At 33.2% G+C, this 19,961-nt stretch overlaps 1 protein-coding gene across 3 annotated transcripts; it reads right to left on the bottom strand.

The window, feature by feature from the left end:
• Positions 1-1,615: 1,615 nt before the first annotated feature.
• LOC131935598 (uncharacterized) lies at positions 1,616-19,525 on the bottom strand. Of its 3 annotated transcripts, XM_059292086.1 has the most exons (6): positions 19,407-19,525; positions 18,155-18,266; positions 3,961-4,024; positions 3,535-3,603; positions 3,143-3,208; positions 1,616-2,877 (listed from the first exon to the last, which is right to left on the bottom strand). In XM_059292086.1, the coding sequence occupies exons 4-6, from the start codon at positions 3,590-3,592 to the stop codon at positions 1,961-1,963; spliced, it is 1,041 nt and encodes a 346-aa protein (XP_059148069.1). In that variant the 5' UTR covers positions 3,593-3,603; positions 3,961-4,024; positions 18,155-18,266; positions 19,407-19,525; the 3' UTR covers positions 1,616-1,960. The 3 variants fall into 3 exon arrangements, with proteins under 3 accessions (XP_059148069.1, XP_059148071.1, XP_059148070.1); XM_059292088.1 differs by lacking the exon at positions 18,155-18,266 and having other exon boundaries at positions 19,407-19,501; XM_059292087.1 differs by lacking the exons at positions 18,155-18,266; positions 19,407-19,525 and adding an exon at positions 14,102-14,181.
• Between the last annotated feature and the right edge of the window lie 436 nt (positions 19,526-19,961).

Below are 19,961 nucleotides of genomic sequence, written 5' to 3'. Positions count from 1 at the left end.
TAATGTTAGCTATAACGTTGGCAACACAATTATGGCTCTGAAAATAAATATGAAGAAAGACAACCATGGAATTCTATTGAATGTGTAATATTTTCATTGTTATTTCCTTTTGACCATGACACTTTGTTCGTGCAGATCTTACAGGACAGCGCCAACTAAAGGCACCAATAGTAAATGACCAAAGACAAAACAAAACAATAAATACATTAAGAAGATGTAATTTTATGGAACACAATTTATACAATATATGAATGCCCCTATAATTCGATGGAGGTTAATATATTCCTGTGTTAAGCATAGAGAGATTTACGACATAAACTATTGACACTACAGGAAAAAAAGAAAGATAATCATGAAAATCTTTTCTCTTAAAATATTTTCATTGTTGCTTCCCTTAGACTGTACTCCTTTTTATTTTCTCGTATACAGAGTATAGAGGAAGTATTATGATCGTTCACATAAAATCAAATGACACTTTTCATCGATTTACACCTCAGTACTTCATCACATTCAAAGTATAGGGGACATATTTTTATCTCGCAAAAAATAATATCTATGCGAAATCGAATCGGAAAAACTGGGCTTTGCAATTATGTCCGCATGTCTATGTGTGCGTATGTGTGTCTGTATACACGATAACTTGAATACTGTTATAGCTAGGTGGATGAAATCTCATGTACAAGTATTATATCAAATTTGTAGTTCTGTATCAACTTTTCAGCGATTTCCGGTAACAGATAGTGGAACATTCTACCATTTTTTTTCAAAAGCATATAACTTGATTAATGTTTTAAATAGATAAACGACATTTCACATGTAAGTAAACAATATAATTCTCTGCTTTCTGTCAAAATTTAAGCAACTTCCGTTGTATCAAAATAAGTCTAAAATTATTCTATAAATAAAAAATATCCGTTCAATCTTTAAATATGTTGTGAGCTCATTATGAACCGTTGGTTATGTTCACGTTAATCATTGTTTGTAATGTTACAAATATTTACCAAGAGTTGCCATAAAATCTAAGGAAGTTACGTTATCTTTAAAATGTGAAGGTCAATCTAGCAGATGAAATAGAGTCAAAATTTTTTTTGAAAATGGCATAATTAAATTATGCCGTCACAGCCGCGTTTAAACTACCCGATTAACTCAGGAACCCATTAGAGCTGGATGGACTCAGCAACGAGAGACTTACATTTCAACATGCGAGTGTTCTATCACCAGTTGGTGAAAGGAGTTAGAAGAAATAAGAATAAAGAAAATGTTTACACAAGTGTCAGTTTATCAGAGCGACAAACTCCGATCTCACTTAACATTTCTATTGGAGTAGGACAACACAAGATGTAGATCTTAACTGATGTGTCTGGTATCAGTTAAGTTTATTTGAACTTCACTTCATTGACATTGATCATTACTAGACATGTTTTTATCATTATATAGGATACATGTCGGCCTTGTCATTACAATTACATTGCATTTGGAATGTTTTAAAACCGCCGACAGCATGACGGTAATACCAACATCAGTATGAAAAAGTTGTGTGATAACAATTTGCTAATTCTAATTAGTCTATAAAAATGAAATTAACAACAAAACAAATAAGTTTTATTTTGGGCATTTATTTTCTAGTATGTAATAATTTTGTAAACAAAAAAATAGCATGAAATGTAATATGTAAAGATACAATTCATGGTAAGGTTGAAACAACAATGTTGCCGACATTTGTTACAGAGATAATATTTACAACAATAAACATGAAATGTGCCTAAAATACATTGTGGTAGATGCAAATTATAACGTTTAAACGGTTTGTATCAATCAAAACATGTGTTTTAATCATTTAAATGTAATAAAATGTTTACAAGACATGAAAGTATTAACACAAACAGTTTAAGGACGGGAAAGGTTCCGCCATTTTGTTTGTATACATTGTGTAGACAAGGGGAGAGAACTAACAGTTACATCAGTACCTCCACTCCCCACTATAATTTCCTTCAGAGTTTGTTCCACTGTGGGGATGGCGAGACAACCACCTGTCATATCCCAGCCTGTAGACAGTCGCTCCACTGGAGCCTGGACATGTACATGTTGTGTACCAGTACCTGGTCCACCTGCCAAATCTCTCATGTTTGTGTGTCCATTGTCCAACAGAGATCTGTTTAGGACAGCCATGAGGATGTGACACTATAACGGTCAACTTGTCCACATCAACAAATCTACTGTATTTGTTCCTTACTTCCCTACATAGATCATCAAAGTGCTCACACATCTTGTCCAGTTCATCGACCAACTCTAAGTCACATGTCACATAACCCATATTACACCAGTCTCTCTCAATGTCTGGCACACCCCTCACCTCCCAGCCATCAAGACTGACCACTGGACTTTTATTGTCATCAAAACCTAAAACACACCTGGTCTGTCTCGCCTCACTGTTATCAAACACCACGTGTGTGGCTGTCACCACAAGAACCTCCCCCCACACTTTGCTGGGTGTGGCAGAGACTTGACACTTTGCACAACGACAAGTTCCCCATCTGTTTCTCTCTCTGTACTTGAACACCTCATACACCCTCCCCGTCCCTAACCTCATCACGTGACTTCCTCTGTCATTATAACATGGATATGGAACTTTAGTGCCTGGGTAAAACTCTGGTCTCTCTAGACTGGTGAATTTAGTCTTTACCTGGACAGTTATGGCTGCCATTGTTTTGATTGTCTCAGACATGAACACGTCGTCATGGTAACGTGAAGGGAGGTAATTTATGTTGAAATCTTTAAGAGGTATAAAACCTTTGTGACCTGGATTCTTCTTACAGCCAGTAACATGTTTGTGTAGATCAGCTTCTCCTCCATAGCACATCTCAGCTTCATGATTTCCTACAGGAATAGGGGAAACAGATTGCTTAAACAGCCTAAAAATTTAGACATTGATATAAAATGCACCTATTATTATTTTGATTAGCTATACTATGTTTACACTAACACTTGATTTAGCAAACTGATATAGGTATAAATTAAACTTTTACCATGTCCTTCATTTCATCAACTTTACATTTACTGTACTAAAGTCATCTACGTGTTTATACTAGCACAGATTTATAATTGTTTAGATTAGAGTTGTCTTATGTTTATCATATCTCACCTGGAATAAAGACACCTGTTTGGTCACTTTTAAAAACTTTACTTGGGCTCTCACAGTATGGCACATCTAAAATAAAATTATAAGAAACTAACACATACATTACTTTATAATTACAGTGACAAGAAATGTTGCATTACTGAGATAAACTCTTACAGTTACAGCGTTATTATACCCTCTCAAAGTTCAAAGTCATGTGTGTAATAAAATACATTTTCATCAAATTCATTGGGTATTGAACAATTTGTTTTTACACTTATAGATATTACATAAAGGTTATTAAGGAGTTGATTTTTAAAGTTTTTGAATGCTAAAAATGCTACAATAGATTTTAAATTAGCAAAATTACTTAAAGATTTGGTTAAAAGAATGATGTAACATTTATCTGGCTCTACCTTCAGGTGTACTTGATGGCTCCAATTTTCCTTCTGTCCCTTTGTTTTGGTTTTTCATAGTTTGTTTTACTGTAGATATGAAAATAGATCATTAATATCAAATAATAACTAGGGCTTAATAAGTGCAGAATTAACTTTACACCTGCAGATAAAAGTTCCTCAAGTTTAATAAACATGTAGTATTGTAATTTAAAATAGATTTGTTTCTACTAAATAGTGAAAAAGCTACTTAAAATTTTTACCACGAATAAAAACACTGTTGATAATTTTTTTGGGTATAAACATAGCACATATAAGCTTATTATTTATTTGATATTAGCTTTTGATAAAGATTTTAATAAATTATTTGCGATTTTCAACTATTTATTTTTCTTAAGAAGGTGTTTTATTTGAAAATGAGACCTTAAAAATGCAGAATAAAATTACCTGCTTAACTGTTATACAAATGTTTGGATATCAACCAGCTGTCACTCACAATTGTCCACTAAACCTAAAAACAAAAGCATCTGATTATTCTCATGGAAACAATTTTGATCAATGTTTATTTAAAAAAAAATAACTTATTTTAATTAAAGTCAGAAGTGTGAGCCTAGAAGTAGAAGAGCAAATTTAAGTTAAATCTAAGCTAATCAATATTTAGTTTAATTGCAATTTTTTTGTAAACCATATAGACTTAATATGCTTATCAGATAATTTGCTGTTAATTTTTCTCAACTATATTTAATAACTATATTGAGTGTTGTATAGTAATTAGCAATATCAATTAACACATCAGAACTAAGTATGCAGCAACTGTAACTTATTGAAACAAGAAAAATACACAATGTAAATGCTCAACAGCTTCTGTAAATACATTGCCTAATCTAATTAGTTTAGAATATTCCCATGCCCAAAAGTTCAGATCACACTTTTGTCTGACGTAGTTGAAGGTAACATTATTTTTGCATACTTTAAAGGTTTGATTGTAGATTAGTAAAGCATTTATTGTTTTGTTTACAATTATTGCATAATTTATAACCAAATAATGTTCTCAAAATTTATTTCTATAGAGTATGCCCATTTGCGAAAAATGATGAAACTCCTCAGGACCTTCTCAATTGTCTACACCAAGGTCTTCATTAGCAACAACAGAATGATCAGTCCCAGTATACAGCAAATGTTCCACCATTTCCTGATCCTAGGAGAGAAGCCAAACATCAGAGGCGGCCATTGGATTATTTCAACAACATCTTTATAGATAATCTGTGTTCGGACAGTTGTGTATCAATCCAACCTGTACTGTCCTCTAACATGACATCAACAGTCCTTTAGCACTGGATAAAGATTATTCCTGGAAATTAGATTTTACATAAACAATGTAAAAAATTCCTAAATGCTGAGTGTATTGGAGCCTTGCCACCAAGTTTGTTACGGTCACATACGTCATGACCATCAACAGATTCAAGCGGAATAAGAATAATCTGCACCTGTCAAACAATGTCCTCCACAGGACAAACAATCCATTAGCACTGGATAAGAATGAGCTAAAACATTTCCTAGGAATTGTGTGTATTACATAAACATTGTAAAAACTCATATATGCCGAGTGTATTGGAGACTTGCGACCAAATGTGTTACGGTCAATACATCATGACCATCAACAGATTCAAGCGGATAAAGAATAATATACACCTATGTCCTCAGCAGGACATAAACAATCCACTAGTACTGGATAAAGATGAACAAAAACATCTCCTGGAAATTGTGTTTTACATAAACATTGTAAAAAAAATCCTAGATACCAAAGATCTTGGTGCCTTGTCACCTAATGTGTTACTGTCACAGACATAACCATCAATAGATTCGAGTGGATTAAGAATAAGCTACACCTGTCAAACAATGTTCAAAGGGCAGAAGTTGACCAATGTCGGAATTCTGTGCTTATCAAACCCCATGCCATCTGAGATTCTAAGTATTCATGAGCAAATTGACCCATTCACATATCGTAGGCAAAAGCAGTCCAACCTACAACCATAGAAAGCCATATAGATGGGCTACAAAGTCTTTGTTGTGTCCAACAACTTGTATAATCCAAGATTTTGAAGTGCATACAGGTAAAGCTACAAAGGGGCAAGATGACAAAGTGCTGTTGCTAATATTGAGCAGACATTATTACAGAGTGTTCCCCAATATGTTGGGCTCAAGATTTACATAGACAATATCATTTAGTTCATCATTTAGTTGCAGGTTGTCCTGCACCAAGAATGCACAGAAGTTTTTATTTGTTGTATAGCAAACAAAAAAAATGCTAATAAATTTTTTACTAAATAAACCTTCATGTAATTTTTCAGTTGTTTTTTTCTCTTTCAGTGTACATGTTTTTACTTTTGTTTTCATCATAAATAAGCTTACATGTTACTATTGTTACTCTCAAATGATTTGTACAAGTTATTTACATTTCTATCAACAATTCTATATAAATTTTTTTTTTTGCTTATTATGGATAAAAAGTTTGACCGTTGCGCATAGTTGCAGAATTGCAACGACCAAAATTGTTGTGATATTTATCATCTATTCAAAAAAAAATTCCCTACATCTCAAGTTAGTCCATTTGCTGTAGAAATATGAAGTCAAAAAAATTTTACCAAGTAAACCAATAATTCATGCAATAAAGGGTTAAATAAAAATATTTTCAGAAGAATCTTGTTTGGTAGTAATTACAGCAAATAAGTTACCTAATTAGCCTGGATCTTTAATGAGCTTAATAAAAATCAGTTATAACATTTAGTTTTGAACTATTATGAATATAAAGAGAATAGTAGTCACATAGAAAAGATTAGTAGAATCTATTTCAAATGAATTCTTAGGTCTTAATAAAATGTAAAAACATTAACTTTTGAAAGATAAACAGTTTGTCCTTTATAGTTTCATATTTGTTGTAGATCTACTTATTTATGGTCCTATAGCATATAGTTAATTATTAAAACAAAAAATTTACATAACAATTGAAAATACTCCTCTATTAATCCCAAAAAGGTCTTCTTACAGACTTCATACTAAATACTTTAAGATAATTTTTTTACTGCTTAAAATGGTACGGCTTCATACTTCTATTTGTTATAGCCTAATTTACTTAAATTTACTTGGTTCAATGATTATATTCTTTGCATTATTTTTATTTTATAATTATTGGTCAAATTATGGATCTAAAACCTAAATGTTAACCTCCACCCTTTTCTTAGACTCTAGATGTAGATCAATATCATTAGATGTTCGGAGTGTCTTTTTACAGTCGGCTGTGAATAGCAGTATAAGGAATACCCTAGGCCTTAGATGTAGGGCCTATAGAATAGATATTATAAATCTAGATCTAGAATAGATTTTAAATAGATATATCATCCTTTTCCAGATCTAGATTGTCCCTATACTTATACTATAACTATAATATAAACTATTTAAAACATAATATAGATCTAGATATATCTATTACTACTGTACTAGATTTAGATCCTGGATCTAGACTACCTAAGATTTAATTTAAATCTAGGTCTACTTAAGTACTACTCTTAAGAAGACTAAAACTCTTGGCTCTATGCCATGGAGTCTATGTCTAGATCTAGCTATATTATACTAGATCTAAATTCTAGATCTAGATCTATAAATCTCGATCTAGACTCTAGCTAGATCTCTAACTCTAGAATCTAGATCTAGAAACTGGATCTCTAGAATCCAGATCTAGAAATCTAGAGTAGATCTAGTCTATATCTCTAGATCTAGACTTAATAATCTAGATTTTGATATAAAACTGAAAAGTAGAATCTAGATCTAGATCTAGATCTAGCTAGACACGTCTAGATCTAGATCTAGACACGTCTAGATCTAGATTCTAGAAATATCTCTAGACTCAACATACTTTTAAACTCTAGATTAGATTCTCTAGCAGTAGCTAGACTCTAGCACTCTAGCAGCACTCTAGCTAGATCTAGATCTAGAAATCTAGATCTATATCTAGTATTCTAGAGTGTCTAGATCTAGATCTAGTCAGTCCTAGAATCCTAGATTTAGCTAGCTAGAGTCTGGAAATTAGAATAGATCTCACTTGTCTAGAGTCTAGTCTAGACTCTAGATCTAGTTGTAGATTATGGATACAACGGAGACAGAAGCCATGAGCAGAGGCGTATCCAGGTTTTCGTTGTAGGGGGAGCGAAAAGAGCAAAAAAAGGCGCCGAATTTTTAACACGTTCAATATACGTGTATTATATATAGATACATGTTCTATATATGTGTATTATATATATATATATATATATATATATATATATATATATATATATATATATATATATATATATATATACATATACAAGCTGTATGTCATTACTTCACTATGATGTAAAATAAATTGAAAGTAGCACTCTGAAGAAATAAGAAAAAACACACAATGTAGGCCGACAAAACAAAAATTGTATCAATCTAAACAAAATATATATATATACACACACACTACAGCCAAAAACAATGAACGTAACACAATCTGTTTTGTAATTCTTGTAAAATAAATTTTTTACATAATAATTCCTGGGAAATTATTTAAGACAAGCTAAATAGGGGAAATAATCACTCTCTCAATATAAATATGTATATATCTACACATTTAATTATAAATGTCAAAACAAATAAATAATTACTTTAGAATATAATGAAATTATTTAATTCTATTCGTGTTTACAAAATGTTTTTGTCTATAATCATAATTTAATATATCGTCATCATAAGTGCTAAAGTATTACAGCATAATGAAAGTTTTTAAAATCAGAGTTGGTATAAAACCTTGCTTTTCGATAAAGTAGAGGAACATTCGGTTTAACATCCGACATTTAACTAAATATAGGTTTTTTTATTTCAGATCATATATTTTTAACTACTGCTTCTTTGTGTTCTTTAAAGATCATTTTTTTTACTTTCTCGTATATACGAAGTATAGAGAAAGTCTTGTAATCGTGCAAAATAAAAAATCGAGATTTTTACAAACCTCGACGTTTTACACCTCACTGATACGGAAAAACATAATTTTGCAATCTTGTCCGTATGTCTGTGAGTGTGTCTGTCTGTCTGTGTGTAAACACGATAACTTGAGTACCGTTACAGCTAGGTTGATGAAATTTCATATCAAATATTTTATCAAAATCGTAGATCCTGATCAACTTTTGAGCGATTTCCGATAACCGGAAGTGGTACTTTTTCTACTTTGAATTTTTCAAAAGCCTATAACTTGAGTACTATTTCAGAGTTTCTCTACATGTACTTAACAGATCAGCTCGGGGTAGGTGGGGGGGGGGGGGGGTGGGTTCAACTTCTTTCATTCACCACTGTCCGTTCACTTTAGGTCAATTATCCAACCCAGTGTATACCTAGGTGTGACATTAATGTCGCTCTACACAATTGTGGTGGTGAGGTGTGTGGTGAGGGGGGGGGATGACCAACTCAAAGTGAACATAGCGTCGGTTTTTAGATGACTGTTCTAACCATACATATATATTACACAAATATATATTACAGAAATAGATTTAAATAAATAGCAGTGGTATTATGACTATAATTTTTTTACAGAAGGGTCCATGGGGGAGGGGGGTTGTAACTGTTTCATATAATTTGTAATCGTAATCACTATCGCCCAAACAGTAAGAATACTACTTCTTTATCGTGATGACGTGGTTGACCTTGTCAAAATGTCCCCACCACTACGCAGTTTGCTCATAAGTAAATTTAAATAGAGGTGCCACATCAGTTGTATTTGTTTCTGTATTGTAATTTTTAAAAATTAATCACATGATTCAAACTGTATATATAAAGTAATTATGTGTGAAGTTTTATGTATAATATTTTCTAATTCTATTATTCGTAAGCAAATACATTATACTGTTGCCCAAATCTTAACACCCCTCTTGCCAAGTGGTACTACCGTAGAGGTTTTTTAAACATTGCAATGCATTGTAATGGTTATTTTTAGAATAGCAAACTGGTGCAGCTGTTAATACGTTTTGTAAACGTAGACACTACTAGACTAGTACAATAATGCTTAATTGCTGCGGGAAAAGAAATCTTGTGATTTACATAGATGTGCCGACCAAAAATATTTTTTTACAAATATCATTGTTTAAAACTTTGTTTAAAAAGCTTCAAAAAGGCGCCACTTTGATGAAAATGGCCAGAGGGGGAGCGGCCGCTCCCCCTGCTCCCCCCCTGCGTACGCTACTGGCCATGAGCATGTAAACAGCTTTATTTGTTAACCGAAAAGGGACGGAAGTACAATGCACAAGGGACATCACTCAAGATAACAATATAAATATAATACTAATACAGAAGAGTGAGTTCCCTTGACCTCACAATTATCTCAATCTATTACATCCCTTTACCCTTAGAACACAATAACACATCTCTCAATAGAACAATTGATAGTATCCTAAAATCACCAATTATATTGTAACATGAACATTATGGTAGATTACATCCTTACAAACAATGCACAATATGCCACAACATAATCAAGATACAAAACAATGATGTCAAAGTCCTTGTGACCTTTAAAATCATAGGTCTAACTTATTTGGGACTTTGATTGTCCCGTTTGACCTTCTCAGTAGCTTTTGATTTGGTGAATCAATATTCTGACCATTTGGATTCTCTATCTCAGGAGGTCTAGGATTTAAGTCATTAACTCCAGAATTTACATTTTCTGACTCCAGACAACTTGGTTCACTCATATCAACAGAACTTGGTTGTGGAACAAACTGAGTTGGTGTGAACTGATCAGACTTGGTGGGATTGACAGATTCACACTTATTATCTGCACAAGTTATTTTTAACTTTATAAGACACAGGTCCTGTACATTGAACAATTTGACCTGGTATCCATTTTTCCTTTCTCCCATAATTTCTTAGATACACATTCTTATTAACACCAAATTCTCTTTCAATGGGTGTTCTGTCATGATTTACTTTTTGAATTGGCATCTGAAAGTATTATGCTATTATTCAGATCCTTGACTGACATAGATTTCTTTGATTGATCAATTTCCTCAGGTAATCTGATAGTACTTTTTGGTAACCAAAAATACTGTTTAAAAGTAATATCCTGGACAATATCACTTTGCAACTGTGATCCAGCATTTGAAGTGGGTGTATTAAATGGCAAAAATCCTTTTTCTTTTCTTTTGATGTTACCCTTTTAGTTTCTTTTAGTTTCTGTAAGTGCTAATGATGTTAGCAAAGTTGTTTGATGATCACATTCCTTCTTACTAATGTATTCTCTTTAAAACATTTGAAATTGCCATATCACCATAATCATTTATTAAGTTACAAATACTTTGTTTAGGCAACTCTGACTGGTAATGGACTGCATCTTCTCCATCTTTTAGACTTAATTCCAGTTTTCTTATTTTATATGGCCTTAAGTCATCATTCACAGACTCTTCAGGCCAACCATTCATACAGTGCTCATATACTTTTATTAAGCACTCATCTTTTTGTGTTTCTCTCTTAATATCATTCACATTTATATTGGAGTTATCCATGATAGTGAAGAGAACAAATACATCTTCTGGTACATAGCTCAGGCTTTGGTTTTTTAAAGGTAATCTACTCAGACTATCTGCACTATTCTCAGATCCCGGTTTGTATTTCAATTCATAATTGTATACAGTTAATGTGATAGCCCATCTTTGAATTCTTGGTGAGGCATGCTCAGGTAGGGTTTTGTTTTCTCCAAATAAACCTAGCAATGGTTTATGATCTGTAAAGATGGTGAACTTCCTACCAAACAGAAACTTATGAAATTTCTTAACACCAAAAATGATGCCTAAGCCTTCCCTATCTAACTGAGAATAATTTTTCTCAGCCTGGTTCAAAGATCTACTGGCAAAAGCAATGGGTCTGTCACCCTTCTCATCCATGTGGGACAAGACTGCTCCTACACCATCTGGTGAAGCATCACATGTTAATATAAGTCTTTTCCCTGGGTCATAGTGAGTTAGTAAGGTGTCAGAAGACAAAGCCTCTTTTGCTGTATTAAAAGCAGTATCTTGTTGTTTACCCCAGTGCCAAGTTGCATTTTTCTGTAGCAGCTTGTACAGTGGTGATAGTTTACCAGACAGATTTCCTATGAACTTTGCATAGTAATTTATTAAGCCCAAAAAAAGCTCTTAATTGTTGGGTATTTTCAGGTTTGGGTGCTTCTTTAATGGCTTTTGTTTTCTCAGGTTGAGGTCTGATGCCTTGTTTGCTCAATATATAACCAAGAAAACTAATTTCTGTCAACATGAATTGACATTTATCTTTGTTTATCTTTAAACCTTTTTCACCAACAATTTTCAATACTTTATCAAGTGTTTTAAGATGTTCAGTGTCATTCTTACCAGTTATGTACACATTGTCAAAGTACACACAAACATTTGGAATATCCTTAAAAATACTGTCCATGACAGCTTGGAAAATTCCAGGGCTAGATGATATGCCAAAACATAGTCTTTCATATTGGTAAGTATGACTAAAGTCTAATTCAGTGAATTTGTCTCCTCCTGCCAAATTCAAAGAGATTTCCTCAATGTTAGGTATAGGGTACCTATTTAGCTCTATTTGCTTATTCAGTATAGTTTTATAATCTCCACAAATTCTTATAGAACCATCCTTCTTTAACACTGGCACAATGGGCGACGCCCAATCGGAATAGTCTACCTTCTTTATGATGCCATTAGATTCCAATCTACTTAGCTCATTTTCAATTTTATTCCTCATTGCATAAGGTGGAACTCTAGCTTTGCAGTATCTTGGATTTGTGTCTTTAATGCTTAACTTCACTGTTCTATCATTTAGTAATCCTGGATTACTAAAAACACATTTATTTTCAGATATAACTCTATCTAGTGAAGTAAGACTAGATTCTTTTACATTCTTCAATGAACAAATACTCTCCCAATTTAACTTAAGATCACTTAACCAGTTCCTACCTAGTAATGGCGGTCCATTTCCTTCAACCACAATAAGAGGAAGTTTAACACTTTGACCATTATAACTTACATGAACCATACACTCTCCTATTACCGGAACATTGTCACCAGTGTATGTTGTTAGACACTTGTGACACGGCTGTAGAGACACTGATCCTCCTGTGACAGCGTCAAAATCTTTCTTTGTGATGACTGTTAGAGATGCTCCAGTGTCAAGTTGGAAGCTGATGCTCTTACCGTTGATATTAACTTGTACACTGATGGGAGCATGACTTATTGATTTCACAGAGAATAGGTTGAAATCCGGCTGCGAATCAGTTTGAGCATTTTCACAGGTAGAGTGGTTCATTGGTTGGGTTAGGTAGTCTTGGTGAGAGTTAACATAGTGCTGCCTTTGGTTGCGGTACTGTCTTGACTGGCTAGATTTAGCAACAGACGAAGACTTTGCAAAGCAGGCCTTGGCAATGTGACCTTGCTTACTGCACTTATAACAAGTTGCAGACTTGAACTTGCACCGATGAGATGCATGGGGACCTTTGCATCGATGACATTTTTGATAATTATTACTAGATTTAGATCTAGGCTTTAAACGTGCAGGCTGTTTAGCATAAGTTGGAATGCTCTGTTGGGGTTGATGTTTGTTGACTAACCTGCTGTTTACTGCATGGATCTCTGAAGGTGCTAAAGATCTCGCCGCATCAGATGACTGCTGGAATGAAGTTGCAAGTTGTATTGCTTTTTCTAATGTTAGATCTGACTCGAGCAGCAACTTTCTTTGAATATCAGGGCTGTTTACACCTGTCACAAACTTTTCACATAATCTGTCAGACAGCGTGTCTCCGAATTCACAAAATTCACTTAAATGACGTAAAGCAGCAACATATTCTGATATTGACTCGTTTGGTTGACGAGTCCTACTGTCAAATCTAGCTCGACATAAAAACTTTGATGGGGTAGGTGCATGGTGGTCTGTTAGCAATTTGCTCAGCTCGTTAAAGCTCTTGGTAGTTAGACTAGCTGGTGCGCATAAGTCTTTTAGTAGCCTAAATTGTTGAGGCCCTATGACTGTTAACAAAATAGCTCTCTTTTTGGCTTCTATCGTCACGTTGTTTGCTTCAAGGTAAAAGCTTAACCTATCTAGGTAATCCTGAATGATTTCATCATTCGAATCAAATTGATTTATTTGGCCATACAGCGCCATTATTCTAGAAATACTTAGCTAATAAGCTCTAGCAAACCTCTTTTTTGCGTAATTAGGTGCTCTTTCTAGTAGATCTTTATCCTCGTCGCCAAATGAGGTGGATTATGGATACAAGGGAGACAGAAGCCATGAGCATGTAAACAGCTTTATTTGTTAACCGGAAAGGGACGGAAGTACAATGCACAAGGGACATCACTCAAGATAACAATATAAATATAATACTAATACAGAAGAGTGAGTTCCCTTGACCTCACAATTATCTCAATCTATTACAGATAATATCTAGATTCTAGATCTAGAATCTAGAGAATCTAGAATTTAAAAAAAAACAACATAGCTCTATTTGGGCTCGATCAATTTATAAAATTATTTAAATGGTTACCTAACTGATCCGTAGAATCTATTACTCAGATGAGACTATGAGATCTGCTGTGAATTTTATTTTTAAGTCGGTCTAAACCTAGTGTCTAGATTCTAGAGTTGAAAGCAGGTCCATTAACAAAACGGGCGACCAAGGAAGTGCGAACGTCTGCTACAAATGATATTTATTTTGGTAAATATTATAGTATCGATAAAAAGATACGAACACTATCAAGTTATAGATATAACTACTCAAGTTTTGATTGCAAAATAAGATTATTCGATAAATAAATGCCAGACATAAAAGCTATCTACAAAACATAAATTATTTTTATTTATTAATTTTGCATAATCTAAACCTAACGTTATTGATGCTCGATTTAGTACTCGATTACTTTTTGGGCGTCGATTTTACAAGTTTTAATTGCCTCATTTTAAATCTACTGATAATTGTGTGTTGAATTCAGTTAGTCGTTAACCTGTATGTCTACTATTAAATATTGAATAAATGTTAGATATAATTGTAGTCGTATATATGGCCATAATGTGTATCTCGTATCTAGAATGTTTTGTTTCAACTATTTTATAAAGGCTAAATATTTTAATAATTATTTATGTATTATAGTTAAATGTTGTATCATCCCTTCTGGCACATGGATCATCAATGCTAAAAACTAGAAAACATTAGGGTACTTTCAAGCATCTCTAGGGGGTTGATAGAGGGGGGGGGGGGATGTGAAAAGTTCCCACTCAGTCAAGCCTCTCCCCACCCCCCTCCACCCCCCACCCCTTTAACTACCTCAGAAGTATGATAGGAGCCTATATATGAGGTCGTCAGGTGGTTAAAGTACAAATATTCCCAAACAAGTAACTTCTTACACTGAAACTTTCCCATTAAGATCAGAGATACGGTTAAAACTGGCTGTATATTTTAACGGCATCGCTTTCTCTATAAGTCAGTTTACTGCAAATTCAGTGTTGACCACATAATTTTGTCAAGTCCTACCCCTTCAATGGTCGCATATAAGCTGCTGATTGAAGTACAATAACACAACAAGACACACACTCCCCCCCCCCCCCAAAAAAAAATTCTACCGCCCCCACCCCCCCCCCCCCCCCCCCGAACGAAATGAAATTTATATAATTTATATAGAAAATATATAGGCCTACTTTTAACAGTGTCCGCGCCCCCCCCCCCCGAAGAAAGTCTACCGCCCTCCCCTCCACCACCCCGAAAATTTCAAGTGTCCCCCCCCCCCCCCCCGGAGGAAAAAGTCTGGAAGAAGCACTGGTCTTAACGTAACTAAATATAGATTAACCACTTAGAAAATAGCTGTTCTTAATTTCTTTAATTTTCTTTCAGTTGTGTTTTTAATACAATGACCCCAATTAATACGGCTATAAATATAGACCTTTATTATAAAGACTTATAAAGTAAGACATCAACAACAACAGCTGCGAATAAAAATGTTTTCAAAATGGCCGTCCAGTCAGGTACTACGAAATTCTATTTATAACCTATAAAATGTCCCGGTCGTCTGATTTCCCCGCTATTACTTATGTATGGGAATTTAAGACAACGCATTGGTTAAATAACATGTGATCTATTTGTGTCACGTTTTCTAAAGTAAAGAGAATACGACGTAAAAGATAGGATACACATCTTTATTATATTGAAGTACCCGATTTTAGCAAACGACAGCGAGTACCTTAATAATTAACATCACGTGTCGTACGAAAGTAGGATGCATTTTAGAAAACCTTAACATTTATAGGCTATTATTGTAAGATAATTTAAAGAAACGCTTGTATTGTCGCAAATTCCCTGAGGCTATAAGCTGATAAGTGTTGAACTAATCACACACAACTCAAGAGTTTTTTTTTTAAATGTCCAAACAAACTTTCAGTGATCAATGTAGCAAAACGTTTTTTTTTAAATAATTACTCATACATACAATTATAAATAAATAAATAAATAAATGTATATATATATATATATATATATATATATATATATATATATATATATATATATATATATATATATATATATGTTTTTTTATATTTATCAGTTTTATATATAAAACTGATAAATATAAAAAAAAACATATATATATATATATATATATATATATATATATATATATATATATATATATATATATATATAGATATGTATATGTATATGTGGATGATTTATAAGGCCCACAAGGCCTATATCAAGGAAATACATAATGCATTATCTTTACCTCCTTAATTATTATAATTAAGCCAGCAGTTTTCTATTAGCTTCTTACTGTGATGACAGTATTTTAAGCAAGCTCATAATCGCATTAGGAAAATGCAGAAAAATAATTAAAATCAATTACAAATACTTCGTAGCTTTGTCTTTTGATGAAAACGTTACACGTATAAAACAAAGAATGATCTATGTACTAAAAATAAGTTACAACCGCTACGCAAGTGTCATGTCTATATCCCGAGGTGCCATCTCCCGAAGTGTTATATATTTATATATTCGAGCTGACCCGCGCCGTAAATATACGCGGCTATTTAGTTGTTTTATTTGCTACTTTTCAGTAATTCATAATTTGTCTTTTGATGAAAACGTTACACGTATAAAACAAAGAATGATCTATGTACTAAAAATAAGTTACAACCGCTACGCAAGTGTCATGTCTATATCCCGAGGTGCCATCTCCCGAAGTGTTATATATTTATATATTCGAGCTGACCCGCGCCGTAAATATACGCGGCTATTTAGTTGTTTTATTTGCTACTTTTCAGTAATTCATAATTTGTGAATTCGCTACTACCCTCTCTTCCCCTTCCCCCCCCCCTTCTACAAGTATCACTACTTGGGCTAGTCACTTTTCTTTGCTGTGCATGTTTGTACCAGTTATCTTACTGAGACCATTTTGTGTCAATCGGCAGACGTAATATCATTTAAGAAAAATCGAATTAAACAGATGTATTTTGTACATAAATATTTAGTGGATAATATTGGTTTACAGGTAGTTTAGGTAGTAATCGTGGACATTGAGTTTTGATGATAGTAGAGAATAAAGAGTGTAAGTGGCAGTGTTATTAATACTAGGAGATAAAGAGTTTAGGTAATAGTAGGAGACAGAGAGTGTAGGTGATACAAGCAGACAGAGAGGGTAGGAGATACTATCAAATAATGGAGTTCGGGCGATGTAAAATTAGTTTACAAGTAGTCAAGTTTTTTTTTAGTTGTATTAGCATGTGTAATATATTTCGTAAACGGTATTATACAATTATATCGCACCTGTTGATAACTTACACCATGCACATATTTATTTTAGTTCCTATGGTTTATGTACGGCAGCGGTATGCTTAAATCAGTGTTTCGATAAATGTAAAAAAAAATCGTATTGAATCTACGGTTGATTCTCAAATTAGCCATTGAATCAATGAAGGAGTATTCACAAATTGATTAAGATATAAATAATCCGACACGATTACACGTACGATAAATCTGGATTTAGAATATATATATATATATATATATATATATATATATATATATATATATATTATAGAGAGAAAATAAGTCCCATATAATCCATGTATGATGAAGTACTATGGAGTGAAACGTTAAAAGCTGTCGAAATTTCAAGTGATTTTTGTGCATGATATTACAATGCTTCCTCTATACTATCTAAACGAGAAAGTAAAAATGAATTTTGCAAGACAAAATTATATTCTCTATTGCAGCTTATTTGACAGATTTTTTGGCCTCATGCGATCAGATTCTATTGCGAATTACTTTTAATCGTATCTGAGGTTATTAAGATCCCATTAAGAAAAGGGTAACAAGTGGTGACATCTGATAAAAGCAGGATTTGCTCTCTACATACGGCAATGTAGTGAAAAATCAGTCAATATAGGCTACATGCTTTTTCCATAAAAACTCATTGGCTAATATGCTAAACACCTACATACAATTTTAATATATAATATACGAAAACTTATTTTACACGTTTTAGTTTTAAATTATAACAATGGTAAAATATTTTATAATACAAGTACCAGGTATAAGAAACGGACTTACGATTATTTAACAAAACGTTACAAATGTAGAATATATGACTGTCGTCGTTGTTTGGGTAATCGGGTTGTGTTGGCTGATGGTAGTCTAAGCGGATCGGCTGTCAGCGGTTCATCTAAAAAGTAGGTCAAGAGGCGAGGAAGGCTAGGCGAGTTGGACGTAAAAACAGGATGTGCTGATTAATCAGTTGGGAAAACCCAGTACAAACCAGTGGCGGAACTAGAAAAAAAGGGCCTCCACGCAAAAAGAATAATTCTGGGCCCCCATATATATATATATATATATATATATATATATATATATATATATATATATATATATATATATATATATATATATATACATAAAACAAACATTGCATACTCGTTTCTAGCCTGAATTTTTTTTTATATTTAAACAAATTACAACATGTCATGTGTGTGAGTGCATTAGTCTGTATTGATTTTCCTTTTTAAGATTTAGAATTAGTCTATTCAAAATGTTTGCTGTAATACTGCCTACCAGCTAAGTTTTAGCTGGTCAAAAGAATATAAAACGTGAAAGCTTTGTATATATAATGGTTTCTCGTGTTATGTTTATTTTTATGCTTTTTTAAATTTATATTATTTGTTTCAAATATATTTCTTTTTTTATGCTATGTCATTCTTTAGTATGCATTTCTTAAAAAATAATAATAAAGAAAAGTTATTGCTTTTTAATTTGTTTAGTACCAATATATTAAAAGGAGCTTAGGAGCACCCCTATTTAACTATTTAAAAAAGGGAAATAAGCCATGGAAGTGTTTTGAAAGTTTGCCTATCTTTCACACTACAGCTAAGGCATATATTTTTTTTACACAACAGCATGTGTTAGCAACTGTATAACATTACTGCTACAGTAGATCTGTTTGTTATTTACAAAAGCTTTTACCGTCAAGTCAAAAATGCAAGAAAATTATTTTTAACTATAAAAAAATTATTGCATTGCGGGGTCTGGCGGCACTGTAGTTTCGCCCCTGGTACAAACTTACTTCCCTTTTGCCAAGTGTCCAGCTGCGCACAGTTTAATAAAGTCCACATAATCTAGTCATATTAACATAGGGCTTGGTTATCAAATAGTCTACAAACTGTCAAACTTTCAAACATTCTTATTGTCGATAAATTTTCATCTGAAGCATTCATTTTAATTTACCGTAGATTATTACCCAATCAAATATTCCTGAAGTTTATACTTTCACTCCTATTTTATATTTTTGTTCTATTCATGTGTAGCCTACCTTTTATGCAAAAGAGTGTATAGACTTCTTCTAGTTTCATGAGACCAGAACGTCAATCTTCCAAACCATTCAGTCCTCTCCTCGGTAACATCAGTCCATAGTAAACTGCTGTATTCTCGCTTCTATACGCCTACAAACCAATTCCAAAAAAAACCCTTCTAAATAGAGCTGGAGTGACTCATTTTTCCTGCTATTTTTAAATACTGACGTGTAAAAGCTATTTAAATATTTCAAGCTTATGTATAATAAGGGCTGGAAAAAAAAACAAAACCTGGAAAGCAACATAAGAAACGTTTAGTGATTGTAAATGTGGTAAGAGATTTGACAGACTGAATTAGTGTTCAGTATAAAGAAATATTTTAAAAATTTGTAGTACGAGGTAGAGTTCACTAGTTTCTGTGACCTCGGCATATAAAGTTTATAAAGAGATAGTGTGGTCAGCACTATCTCCAGCCGCCTTTACATACCCTAACGTTAGTTAGGTACCCATCAGAGCTAGGTGGACCGACTTGAACACGGATTCGAACTCGAGATTTTTTTTCTATTATATTCGGG

Source organism: Physella acuta, unplaced genomic scaffold, assembly GCF_028476545.2.
Source record: "Physella acuta isolate Inbredline_101_S28 unplaced genomic scaffold, ASM2847654v3 ptg000150l, whole genome shotgun sequence".
Taxonomy (NCBI): Eukaryota; Metazoa; Mollusca; class Gastropoda; family Physidae; genus Physella; species Physella acuta.
Note: the sequence above shows the minus strand (reverse complement) of the source record. Positions and strands in the feature narration are given on the sequence as shown.

Excerpts from the sequence above, each read along its gene's own strand:
- LOC131935598 (XM_059292086.1), bottom strand. The coding sequence starts at position 3,592 with ATGAAAAACCAAAACAAAGGGACAGAAGGAAAATTGGAGCCATCAAGT. Across the intron at positions 3,209-3,534 it reads GCCATCAAGTACACCTGAAG|ATGTGCCATACTGTGAGAGC; the intron begins GTAGAGCCAGAT and ends ATTTTATTTTAG. Across the intron at positions 2,878-3,142 it reads AACAGGTGTCTTTATTCCAG|GAAATCATGAAGCTGAGATG; the intron begins GTGAGATATGAT and ends CTATTCCTGTAG.